Source organism: Haliaeetus leucocephalus, unplaced genomic scaffold (assembly GCF_000737465.1).
Source record: "Haliaeetus leucocephalus isolate CR32 unplaced genomic scaffold, Haliaeetus_leucocephalus-4.0 Scaffold866, whole genome shotgun sequence".
Taxonomy (NCBI): Eukaryota; Metazoa; Chordata; class Aves; order Accipitriformes; family Accipitridae; genus Haliaeetus; species Haliaeetus leucocephalus.
Window position 1 is genome coordinate 3,548,823 of NW_010973302.1, and position 14,018 is coordinate 3,562,840.

The window sequence follows — 14,018 nt, forward strand, 5'->3', positions numbered from 1 at the left end:
TCGTGATACTGGTCTTGAAATGGAATGACTGTATGCTGCAGTTATCTTTTCCTCTGTAACAGTTCATTTGTGTTAGCAAATCTCTCTGCATCACTGTATTTGCACTGATACAAAAATGTGCTGATATAGGAAAACTTAATTACAGGCTCCAGATATCATGAAGCCTAACAGTGCTGCCAGTAGAGGGTTAATTTGGCGAGAGTTTATACCTGGTTTAGTCTGAAAAGGAGGATCTGAAAAACTGCAAATCCCATAGTCGCTCATTATCAATGTATTAATTCTTTTCTTATGTATCTTTGAGGCTGCCAGATCACTTGTATTTGTTTTCCAAGAGGTGCTTATGGATTCTCACATATATATATGGAATTGTGAAACCCTTGAAAATCATAATGTATATTTTCTTTCTTGTTGATCATGGATTCTGTGATCCACAATGTTTTTTAATTTTTGTGTCCTTACTCAAAATATTTGGTCAACTTTAGAGTTGGTAGGTCTCTCACCGTGCAGAGAGAATTGCTGTTCAAAGGGAAATGAGAAGAACTTTTCTTTAATTTTAATTGACCTGATCCTGCTGTTGCCAGTTTGAATGGCTGAGCTTTCACAGCTCTTTCAGAACAGAAAAGAAATGACTACTGAGGAGAGATGAGCTCTATCTCATAAGGAAAAATAAATGCCGCTTTAAGTTTAGACTTGCCAACTTAGGAAGAAAGGCTTTAAACCAGAATTAATGGGGACTGATGACAAAAGAATGTGTTACCAGTGGAAAGGTGACCAGAGGCATAGTAACTGTGGATATAGGGTTTTTATAAAAAGGATTGAAGCAATACGGAAAACAGGATAGTGAATATGTCTGCTTAACATTTAAGATGTCTATACTACTGCAGGCTATATGGAAACTAAATGGAAGAATGTACAAGGTTCTATATAAAGTTGTGATTTAGGCAACATAAATGTTTACTTGGTGGGATATTTCATTTGTTAATGAATTAATACAGAAAAAAACTGGAGGTGGCTCCTGAAGAAAAGGGGAGGGAAGACATCTTTCTCTATGAATATTTAGTTTTGTATTAAAGTCTAGAAGGATATAGAGGGACATAATCTGTTAAAAGTATCTTTACGATAATTAAAGGAGAAAAAAGCCTGACTGCTATTATGTTGAGGACCTACCATTAAGACCACCAACCAAGAAGGATAAAATGGGAAGAACGTTTTTGTAAACAACTGACAGAATAATTTGCCTTGAGGAATTACTACTTAACCAAATATTTGTTGGTTAAAATAAATTGAATACGAAGTATCCAGGGTATTTTTAGACTAGGATGATGTCAGGTTTTGATACAGAAAGTGAAGGTTAATACAAGAATTTTCTTACAAGGTTTTCAAGTTTTTTAGAATGGAAAAGAGGAAAAATAGAAAAAAGCAACTACAAGAAATTCAAAGATTTGTTTGCAAAATCTTCTGAAAAAAGTCTAGGAAAAAGGTGCTCGGAAGTTTGGCAGTTCATAAAAATACATATATTTAAGATATAGTTGCAGGATATCCTAGTATGGAACAGTTAAAATAAATGTAATATGTCTTGTAGACATCAATGGTCTTCAAGAAGGAAGCATAATGGAAATAGTTAGAATTGTCCCTGAAGATGAGTCAGCTTGGACTTTTGTGCATTTTGGAAAGTCCAAAGCACAAAAATGAGAGACAAGGAGGAAGAGCTGTGAAAAATAATAAAATATCCCCAAAGTTCCTTATTGCTTATGTAACCAACAAGTCCTTTACTGATATAAGGGAGGACCAAGGAAAATTTTGGTCCATGACCTCCCTGTAGAGAATAATAAATGATGTCAGTGAAGGTATAATGTTTACTTAAAACATCAATGGCAATGGGGTGTGGATAAAGCTCAGGTTACCACAGGGAAAACATGATTAATAGCTCTTACGCAAGCTACTGGTGTTCAATGGACTACACCTACCGGCATTAACACTAAGCTCTTAGAGAAATGGCTGAAGCTATCGGTAATGTTTAGACCGCAGTGCAGTCCCATCATGGTCTAGAAATGGGACTAGCAAAGTAACCTTTCACAAAAAGTCAGCAAATGATACCGAAGAATTATAGGGCAATAAGCTTAACCTCAGTTTCCTAGAAGTTCAGAAGTACATAATCAGACATGGAGTATCTCAAGAAAATTGGGGGCGGCGGGAGCGGGTGGGGGAGAGAGAAGTCGTTACAAACACTGTGTATTACACAAACCTAGTTTCCTTTTTATGACTGGGTAGCAACATTTAACACTTGTGTGCTTCAAAACAAGGAATCATAGTCTATATTAAATTATTTTTGGGGAAGCATGAAGATGGGTGGAAAACAGTACTTGGAGACAATGAAATCTATTGCTATTCTTTATTTTCATAATGTAGTGGAGTTAGAGAAGATCCAGAGGAGAGTGACTGAAATGATCCTGGAGCTAGAACAGCTGCCTAATAGGGAGAGACTAAAAAGGCTCGGACCTTCAGCTTGGAGAGGGGAACGTGTTTGATGTTGCTCTAATCCCACAATACAGAAAGATAGGAGGCCTTAAAGGAGCTAGTAGGAGATCTGTTTAGGACTGTGAAGTGCTCTTTGTTTTAACCTGCAAGCGGTAAACTTAGGATGTCAGGGAGTATCAGCAGGTTCAGAAAAGACTTAGGCAAAGTCATGGAGTTCTTCATAGAATGAAATCTAAAGGGAAGAGGCTGTTCCCTCTAGCATCTCTCATTCAACAGTTACGTATGCCTGTAAAGTATGAAAGGTGTAACCTGGAAACAGTAGCCAGGTTATGCTCTCCCTTATCATTTCCTAAAGTCCTGCTGGAGAAAAAACACTGGGCTGGATGTACTGTTGGTCTCAGCTAGTAGGACCTTTCCTGTGTAGTTAGGTCCACTGCAGGAGGGTAACATACAACAGTTCTGTTGCAGCAAGAGCGATTTAGGCTTGTGAAAACCTTTTTAACAATAATAACATGTAAGCGGGGAAATGGGTTGCCAAAGAAGTTCTGGAACCTCAACTATTTTTGTGGTTGTAGAAGTAGATTACACAACCAGCCAAAACTGTAATTTAAATATATTGGGTCCTTAGGATAGGTGAAGAAATCAGATGACCTCTGGCTTTTTTTCCCCCAAGTATTTGATGGTTCAGACTCTATCTCATTGTCATGTTGTGTCTTAGGCATCATGTGATACATGAGTAATGTTAAATCTGAATGCAGAAATTGTCAGACCTTTCTGTTGTAGTTTAGTGAAGAATAGGTTTTTGCATTGCGTCACATTTCTGCACAATGGTACTGCACTAAATGCCATTAGTGTTACCATGCAGAAGATGAGTCACTTCCCTAAGCTCTGTAACATAACTGAGCATATATCAGAATTAACATCCTTTTGTTTCAATGTTTTTCTTGTCTTCTGTGTACTAATCTATTTCAGCTTTACTAAATGGATAACCAGGCATTTGAAATGCATGGAGAGAGCCTACAAAGTTCTTCAAAAGGAGAAGAGTGGCCAAAGAAAGAGGTACCAGTCATTTTCTTTTACAGTGCTAGCAAAACATTATTAAAAGTCAGTCTGAAGATTAAACCCTTATTTTGCAACATGACCTAATCCTATACTATTAAGAAGGTCCTGAGGAAAATAAAAGCTGTAAAGGGCTTCAGTTGCTAAGGTCTGAAAATGCATAGTTCCATGTGCACTAGCTAGGATCTGAACTGTGAGACATAATTGCCTGGCCCCACTTAAGCTAATAGCTGAATTCTTTATCCTCTGACTACTGGACAAAGTAATTATCTTTGGAGGATTCCCCATAGATTTTAACAGAAAGCACTACTTAAAAGCTCATCTTGTGGTAATGGTTAGTATCTCTACTGAGTTACACATTAGAGTACTGTTTCATCTTTTTTTTTTTTTTTTTTGCCTTTGAGAAAAGTAATTCTCTGTAATTTTCCCATTAAAGTTTTTGCTTCTCGGGATTTGAATTAACTCATGCAATAACAGTTGGCGTATCGCTCGTCAGCCACTGTATTTGTTTGCAGTCAGTACAGTGCTGCTTCTTGGCTATAAATATACCAAGGCTAGTGATTTCCTCACGGCACAACTCACTCCACACAGTTGTGCTGAGGTTGAATGTTCTGTATTAGTTATTATTATGTAATATGTACAGCATTCTTTTGACTTTAAAAATAATTCTTGAATGGGTGCCACTGCTGTGAAAATGCTGTAAATTAAAGGTCCTTCAAATCTGGAAAACGGGGATTTCAAATGCATTTAACTATAAAGCCTTGTTCTCTGATGAGACTTTGTGGTCTGAGTACTACTGTTGTGATATTTAATTGAACACAAACTTTAAAAAGGGAGTCATTTGAACTGAAGAAAAGATTATTACTGAATAGAATAGGGTGATATTTTGAGCACTTTTCTGCTGCCAAGAGAAATGTATTTGTAAAGAGCTTTTGTCAAAGAGATCAATGAAAAAGGTAATTTTGTTAAAATCAGCAAGTAATCTTCATTTTTTTCATTTTTGATTGCCTAGCTTAAGTGATCAACATTCATACCTCATTTTCAGGCACTTACCATGTGAAAAATCAGGCTTTTAAAGGTAGATCAAACTGTGCACCCAGAATCAGTAGTTTTAAAATTTGGGCCGGAGAATGCAGTCTCTATTGGTCTGAAGCTGCAACTTCAGCAGCAAAAATGTTTAAGGGACAGGAAACACTGAATATCCTCACCAAGGTGATGCTTCATGGTGCCAGAAGTGCCTTGGCTTTCTATAAAGAATTTGTGTGCTTCTGTGTGCCCAGCTGCTTCTCCCCTTCACCCTTCTCCAGAGGTCTGAATGTCCACAAAGGAAATTTTCAGTAAAGAAATGATGCCCAGAGCAGTTCATACAGATGAAATTTCCCCATTCTGGCCTGTCTTCTCTACTGACAGGGAGCTGGGCTATGTGAGATGTGACGTAAAGCAGAGGCAGCGTTTCTGCCCAAGAGATGAAGGTTTGCCATGAGTTGATGCTGCAGGTCTTCAGTGTTTTGTGATATAGATTAGAAACAGCAATGAAAAAATCTTTAAGCATTTGTATAACCCCTCAGACAGCAACAATCTGATAACATACTCTATAAGGTTTCCCTATAATGGGCCCAGTAATTTGGCTATACCTGTGTTTCTGAAAGGCATACTGTTTTGATTACAAAAGAACTATCACAAACTTTCTTCTGTGTGTTAGATCTAATAAAGCTTCCTTTTCTATTTGGGGGTGTTTTTATTAATTTCAGGAAAGAAAGGGCAGCTGGTCCCTAATGAAGGTCTTTCTAGTTTGTCTATTGGCCTGTATTATCACCACCACAATAGGAGTGCTGGCCCTGTCCTTGGTCTATGTAAAAAACACTGCCTTTATGAAAGAGACGGGTGTTACAGACGATGGTGCAACTTCCCCAAAACCAGATGAAAAAAGTGTGGATATCAAATACCAGTTCCTGAATCATCTGGGGAAATCAAAGGTAAATTTTTCATCTCGTGCAATAATATTCTAGCATCAAATATAGAAGTTTAATGAATTAATTTCACCTAACTATTTTTTAAGCATTAGGTGATCAGCCTAAAGCTGTTATCCAGACTTCTTTTATAATCCATGGGGAGAGACACAAACTTCCTGACAGTGTTTCACTCCAATTCATAACAGATGTTGGAAGTGGTATGGATCTCTGGAGTGCCTCTTGGAGAGCTAAATAATTGCTCCAACAAATCAGGCTTGCAAGACAAGGCAACCATTTTATGTGTGATTCTGAAATTATGGAGTATGAAATTCTGATAAACAAAACCAGAAAGATCAAATTCTAATTTAAGCTGAGTAGCACACTAAGCTTTTTGTTCTTAGGACTGGATTCAAACAAATTATGCTGCAAGAAGAAAAATTAACTCCATGATCTTGTTTCAGTGAGTGTTCTTGTTTCGGCTGAGATAGAGCTAACTGTCTTCCTAGTAGCTGGTACAGCGCTGTGTTTTGGGTTCAGTATGAGAAGAATGTTGATAACACTGATGTTTTCAGTTGTTCCGAAATAGTGTTTAGACTAAGTCAAGGATTTTTTCAGCTTCTCATGCCCAGCCAGCAAGAAGGCTGGAGGGGCACAACAAGTTGGGAGGGGACACAGCCAGGGCAGTGACCCAAACTGGCCAAAGTGTATTCCATACCATATGGCATCATGCCCAGTATAGAAACTGGGGGGACTGGGGCTGGGGGAGATCACCACTCGGGAACTAACTGGGCATCGGTCGGCGAGTGGTGAGCAATTGCATTGTGCATCACTTGTATATTCCAATCCTTTTATTATTATTATTTTCATTTTCATATGGTTATTATTATCATTGTTAGTTTCTTCCTTTCTGTTCTATTAAACTGTTCTCATCTCAATCCACAAGTTTTACTGGTTTTTTTTCTGATTCTCTCCCCCATCCCACTGGGGGGGAGGGTGTGGGTGAGCAGCTGTGTGGTGCTTAGCTGCTGGCTGGGGTTAAACCACGACAGTGAGCTAAAATTAACTGACAATGTAAGGAAGCCCTAGGAATTATATAGGTTTTGTTTAGGTGTATTTTGATACTTATAGAAATGTATCCTTTGAGCAATTAAAGACATATGCCTTCCTCTAAATATATCTTTATATAAAAAATAATTCCTGATTAATTTTTGCTTTTCAGCAAAAGAGGGAAAAGGATAGATTAGGTAGTAGGGCACTTTAAACTGACAACAGCCATTCTGGTACCTTTTCATGTTAGATTTAACTGTGTAAGTAATTTTTAAACAAAAAGTGTTTTTAAGAATGCAAACAAAAGTATTTAAGAGGAGAGCAACCCTTTTAATATGCCCTGCATCAGTGCAAGATGATTCTCTCATGGACAAAACATGTTCTAGAGGCATTACAAATATTGGGAAAGGATATTTTCAGGTGCAAATAGTTTGCAACCATAGAAATTCAGGAAAATGTCTTGCTCAGGAAATGTTCTAAATGTTTTGAATCTAAAAGTTTAAGCATATGTGTAACTGATTTCCCCAAATCAAAGTCCAGAATGACGTAAAAAGAGGAGCAGATAATTTTGTTCTTGATATCACTGTTTATCTCTCGTTTATAGAAATGATACTGTTACATCATGACATGAGAAAGTATATAAATGATTGTGAAAAGTGACTAAAATACATACAGAGAGAATCCTCACTGACCAAAAGGACAGGTCCCTTCAGTATTGCCCAGACCAAGAATTTTCTAAAATATTTTAGGATTCTTTGGTCACCACCATCCATAGTTAATACAATTCTCCACTCTCACTAACTTTACAGGTATATAACTACCCAGGCGGTGAAATTCAGTGGGCAAGATTCAGGAAGAATGTAAATGAATATCAAAGCGATGAAGAAATGGAATTTGGAAAAAGTATCAATAAACATGGCTCCAAAATGACTTTTGGAACCTTACGGATCAAAAGCAAAGGGCTTCGGGCTCCCCATTGGCATTTTAATGCCAATGAACACGGCTACCTGCTGCAGGTATTATCTAATTATTTCAGCTTTCCCAATTGTTTTGCAGTTTAAAGTGTCATGCGTCTATAGAAGAAGTACACATGTAAAAAAAAATTACATATACATTATATACAAATGTTAACAGGTAATAAAAGCAGAATTACCATTAATTGATGTATGACATTAGTTTTCTTGCTTGAAATAAAATTTTCACATGGAGGTAGTTGAAATAGGCTGTTGAATGTTGTTACTTGCAAGAGGACCAAACACCTGTAGCTGCCAATGAAGTATAAAAACAGAAGTCAGAGGAGACTTTGGATACCTGAAAGTTACAGAATTTTATGTACTTATCCAAGTGCTTACAATGATTAAAGTAATTATATTAGAGAACTATTGCAGAATCACAGAGATGAAGGACTGTTAAGGTTCTTAGGAAAGCCTCTGGCTCCATCCCCTGTATTGATGCAGGATAAGAATACCTAAAGCATATTTGATACTTTTGTTCAGTTTTTAAAAATTTTCAACAAAGGAGCTATTATAAAATCAAAAAATAGTTGTCTCCCATGTTTCATCACAGAAACCATTGGAATGTTTGTGCTGGTACAAAACCCACATTTTTGTTTATTGCAAAAAAAAAAACAACTATCCTAATTTCTCCTTGTTTATCTCCATTGGCTGTAGAGACCCTCAGATCAGCTTGCTTTCTCACAACTTTTTGTATGTGGAAGACTCTTTTATTCCCATACAGTCTTCTCTTTCCTAGACCAAATACCCCTTCCTTCTTCCCTGCCCCCCCCCAATAAATCTTCTTTGAAAATGTATGCCCTATCTCACCTGACTGTCAAATTTGAAATCTGTAAAAATGAAGAACATGAGATAAATAGAAAGTCACCATAAGGAATTCAAGGTGGCATATTAATTTGAAAACAAAATGATCTTTCTTTGGAAGCATAGGTACTTAGATCTCAGTTATTAATTTATTTCTAAGCATAATTATTCATATTTTGATCAGCATAGAACTGAACAGCTCCAACTGGATGGGTGATCCTCCTTGGAGTAAGGCATTCCACAAACACCTGGTCCTGTCTCCAGCAGTTTTTGGTCAGAGATGACTCCTTTATAGCTGTTCACAGCTTCTTTAATAAGAAATGGTTTGAGTGTGAGCAATTTGTATTTGTCATGTGTTCCTTAAACCTTCTAAAATTTTGTCATTTAAAATGCTATTCTGGACTTAAGTTCACAAAAGCTTGTTAGAGAGTGCATCAGGTCCTGTTTTTTCCTAACAGCCTTCAGGTTATTTGAATTATTGATTTGACACATATGGATTAAATGAGAAAATTTTCATTATGATTGTTAAGTTCTGATTATGTTACAGGGTACTGCCTGGATTGGAGTAATTGGTGCAGATGACAGCGTGGTTACCACATACAATGTCACGGCTGGTCAAGTGATCTTCTTCCCTAGAAACACTGTGCATTGGGTAAAGAATGTAGGATCAGAAGACTGTCTGTTCTTGCTGTTTTTTACAACACATGAAGAACTTCAGACCTTGGATGTAGATGACGCATTTTTCTCTACCCCAGAGGATATAGCAGCTAGAGCATTAAAGGTCTGTATGATAGGATAGCCAGCCTCTATCTAGTCATCTACATGTTAACATGGCAGTCCAGGCTCTCTCTCTCTATTTTTTGGAGACGATCCTCCCACCTCAGCTGTTCTTTTTAGTCCCATCGGTGCGGAAGGGTGTACACATGTCCTTTGTGTAACACTGTGCCACCCTGTGTTCCTTTATACACAAGGAGAAATAAATGATGACGCCCTCTCCAAGAAACTTTTTCTCCTCCACTCTTCACATTTATCCCCAGTTCACAGAGGGCCCTCCATATTTCCAAAGGTGTAAGGGAAAATAACATAGTGAAGCCCCAAGTTAATTTCCCAACAGCCCCTTGATGAGTTCTGTGGTATGAGAAGATCTCATAGGAGACTATAGATAAGTCCATCTTCTTGTTAAAACAGATCTTACTTGAACAGACTAGTTGGCAATGTCCCATGAGCAAGAGTATGGCCACAGAGTTTCTGCTGAGTCTGAGCAATCTGCATGTTCAAATCACAGAATTGTGATAGACCTTCCCACCCTGAAACAGTCTGATGGGAGATTGATCGAGTTTCCCTTCTGCTCCAAATCTCTGTGGTAACTGAGAAGGAAGGGCAAAACAAAGGAGCATAACAGAGTATTGACAGGGTGAGGCAATTAAAGAGATGAGGTATGTCCACAAGGCAGAATGTCTACCACCAGGTACTAAGGTGGGATATTCAATGAAGCAAAATTTTAAATCCACAGTTTGCTGTGTGCCTCTGTCAGCTTAACATGCATTGTGTGTTCCACAGCCACAAGGTGGAGTTAACTTCATCAGAACATTCAAGAAACAAGTAGAAGATCAAGCAATTAACCTCCCACCAAATTTAAATGAACTTGTACAAAATGCTACGTATGTGCAGTCTCCAGACAAACTTGTATGGCAGTACTTCTACGATCTCAAAGGTATACATCTAGGAACTTTGTACGTAAGAGCTCTCTGTGTTTCTAGAGGGGGAGAGGAGTGGATCCGTAGTCGATTCACTGAAACAGGAGTTAAAAAGTAGATAGAGAAATGATAAGAATTTAAGGAAATAAAATGAAAAATGTATTGGTAATACATCTAATTACTGCCCGATTCTTATCTCAAAGTGGTTTACCCTTTTGATTTTAATGTTTCTATCTGCAATAGTAGATATGAAAGCAGAATGCCAGTAAGCAGCAGGGCATGAACTAAATACTTCCCAGCTCAAGGTTCTCTACTTATGTCTATAAACAGGACTGGTGTATTCCCTGCTACAGTTAAGTTAAGCAATAACCTAAACTTTTCATTCAGAAATTAAAATCTAACAGGCGAGGAAGCCCTGCAGCAGATTAGCTGGAGAGTGACTGGTGCTGACCTTCTTAGAATATCTTGCATCTGCATAAGAAACATCAGTGAATAAACAACTTAACAGATACCTAATTATGTCCTGCCTTTTCTTTTACAAATATAACTTCATAAACAGCATTGAACCATATTCACTGTTTGATTTATCAACAATTGTATTAAACATCCCTCTGTATAGCCTAGATCTAGTGATTATCAGTGAGCGCCTAATAAACATAGATGGCAAAACTTAATTCCAAGTAGTAGAGTCTATTCAAAAAGCTATAAAAGCAAATATAGGTCAGAGCTCCACACACAGCTGATAGAGGTCATGAGAAATAGATGTGTGACAAAAATCTTCACACTTGGACCAAAACGTTCTTCTGCATTGGCAGTACTTTACAAAATATTGTGATACACAATCCGTGCCATAAAGGTTAATATGAATTAATGTACTGAAAGTTAGCATGTTCTTTAAGTGTATTGTTATTGATAGCAATTTGGGATAGAAAAAAATCTAGTCAGAGCTATTCATTATGATTATCTGACTACAGAAAAATACGGTAAAGGAGATTGCATAGTGTCTAGTGCATGAAGGATAGAGAAGCTAAATGGGCTTTCTTTTTGGTTCCAGAGCCTCATAAGATTCAAGGCTTCAAGTTTAGTGCATAATAATAACTTGAAGTTGGCCAATATACTAATAAGCAATGTTAACCAAATCTTGTTGGAAATGCTCATTTAGCTGTCTTTGTTTTAGGGTCAGCAAAATATCCTTTTCCAGGAGGAATCTTCCAGTGGGCTCGCTACCGCATAAATGGCACTGGACTAAATGAAACAGAAAAAATTTTTAGTGAGTCACTGAACAAGGTACGTGCTTTTAATTGGATACCATAGATTTATAAACATAAGGCATAGTATGCAGTTTCTGTGGGTTCATCACTGCTTTGTCATGTATAAGAGGGATATAACAAACTTTGACGGTTTTCTGAACATTTTTGTTCTGCTTTTCAGCATGAAAATACCCTTACCTTAGCAACTCTCAGGATATTCAGCAATGGACTGGGGCAGCCTCACTTCCACTTCAATGCTAACGAGATGGGTTATGTCATTAGCGGCTGTGGACAGGTAATTTGTTACGTGGGTGAGGGATAAGTCAGTGGAGTTTTGGCTGTAAAACAATTACAGATCTAATAACTGATTCCCAGCCCTGATTAATAACACTACAGTTAGCAGTATTACAAAACTTTCAGTGTCCACACTTTCCTTCTCCATATAAAATTTTGATCTCAGTTACATTTGTGGAAGCTTGTCTAGCCAAAGTGGAGTTATACAAAGAGCAGAATTTGTCCATCTTGTTAAGTTGTTCAGCTAAATCACAAATGCTCATTACAGGAATTGCCACTCTCCTGAATGCTGGGAGTACAAAATAGAAAAGCAATGCTTTTGATTTAGCACCTCTGAGGAACAGATAAATAGAAAAAAGTTTAGTGAGTATTAAGGTTTAGAGTACAAGATTTTATTATGTTTTTCACTCAGTTCAAATTTGAAGTGCAAAGATAATTGAGATGGAATGATGAGACTCCATAACGTAAGGACTTACCATGTTCTTACTCAGGAATTTGCCTAGGACCCCTCTACCTTTCTGGATTCTCAGTGAAAGCACTGATGCTACACTAGCTGATTTCAGTGCAGTGCTGGGACCGTCACTGTGTATTTATCCAGTAACAGCACACTGAAAATTGTTGTTGAACATTGCTGCTTTACTTGCAATAGGCTGGAGTTATTCTCTCTGGAGTCACTGCCAACTTCAACATTGGCATTGGAGATGTCATATTTTTCCCTGTTGGAACCCAACATTATATCAAGAGCTTATGTGATGAGGATTTGCTTTTGATTCTAGCCTACAATACAGGAAACCAGGTGAGAATTCATATGGGCAAGGGAAGAAAAAAAATGTTCAACTATGTTTTTCTCAGGCACGTAAGCTTTATGCTTCATGCTTCAATGCACACCTTTCAAAAGACATTCTAAGAATATGTCAAGTACACTGACAGTTAAAATTCCCTTCTGGTGTGAGTGGTTGGCATGCAACACCTATCACTCTGTATTGGAAACAGGAGGTGGGAAAGACAAAAAAAAGGTCCGTGGTAGGGTGTGACATGCTCCCGTGTGTGTGTGCATGTGTGTATAAGAGAGGTGGAATTCAGATCGTGTTTGTGCATGAGGTACTGCTGGTGTTTGAGAGAGGGAGCTTGTCCTTGGGTGGACTGGGCAGGGTCTTTACAAGCTGAGCACCCACAAAAGGCAGAGATCTCTGTACGACTTAAACAAGTCTATATCCTAAGAGTCAGGGCAAGGGTGTATTTATTTAAGGTTACACATATCCAGTGATCTTGATAGCCCAGTGTAAGACTTGTCATTAGTTATATACTTTTATATAAATTCATTTTCATCTTGGATTTGAGGTGCACTTTAATATTCCGTATTATTAATATTGTAAAAATGATCAGGTAGCTGTGATTATTCTTCTTAAAATATTGTCTTTTTCTTCATAGCTGGAAACTCTTCGAATGAATGACTACTTCCATGGAACGGCAGACCATATCCTCGCTCAGCTTTTTTGGAAGGAACAGGCTGAGTTTAAGAAGTTCCCAAAGCCTGCCAAAAAATCAGGCAAATAACCTCTCTTAGCAGTTAATGGCTCCAAGATCACCATGTTTCTACCAGTACTTTTTGGTACCTTTCTTGCTATTTATCCAGAAGAGATGTTCAGAAAAAAAGAATAATCTGGGGTTATTCATTATAAAAAGTTGTTTTCTTTCTGTATTTTTATAATGTTTTATTTATAGTGCAATGTAATTTGATTAGTTATATATTAAAGTAATTTCTACCATTACAATTGCCTTTTGCTCTGTATAATATCCATTATCCCACCGTATCTCTTCCCTCACACTACTGAGGTTTGCATTGATTTTCTGTCATGTAGACAGTGCTCTTATCTAGCAGTGTCTCTACACAAATGCAGCGTCTATACACAAACCAGGTCGTGTGTTATAAGCCCCGCATCTTACAGTGATGGCAGGAATGAACTCACCATACGTTCAGGTCATGTTCACTCTCCTTCCGCTAACTACACTCCTCTCAGTGGGGCACTGTGTTAGAATTTAGGACAACTAACTCCTTTTCCTGACTTTGCCACCAAACTGCTATCTGGTTTTGGAAGAAATATTTGAGGCTAGATTCTCAGCAGAAGGTAGACTCAGTAGCAGATAAGCTCTGTGTTAGGCACCTGTGCTTCCCACACAAAAGGTGGGGAGAGATAAGCACAAAAAAACTGGGCCAAAAAGAAGCAAAGATGATTTCCCAGATTGGCATCTATGCCATTTTATTGTGACCCTCAGGTTCCCGTTCCTTCTTGCATAAATGTTTAATCACAGTCAACAGGATGGCTGCAGCAGGGAGGCAAGGAGATCTTTCTCTTTTCCCCATGGCTTAGGGCACTTTTTTTTTTTTTTTTAATCTTGTGAAATACTTGCCTAGTTCAGGGG

The 14,018-nt window shown here is 37.8% G+C and overlaps 1 protein-coding gene across 1 annotated transcript; it reads left to right on the forward strand.

The window, feature by feature from the left end:
* Positions 1-3,459: 3,459 nt before the first annotated feature.
* Positions 3,460-13,151, forward strand: DYNAP (dynactin associated protein). The gene is made up of 9 exons (XM_010583082.1): positions 3,460-3,537; positions 5,289-5,513; positions 7,346-7,552; positions 8,901-9,005; positions 9,914-10,067; positions 11,228-11,337; positions 11,482-11,595; positions 12,244-12,390; positions 13,026-13,151. The coding sequence occupies exons 1-9, from the start codon at positions 3,460-3,462 to the stop codon at positions 13,149-13,151; spliced, it is 1,266 nt and encodes a 421-aa protein (XP_010581384.1).
* Positions 13,152-14,018: the final 867 nt, after the last annotated feature.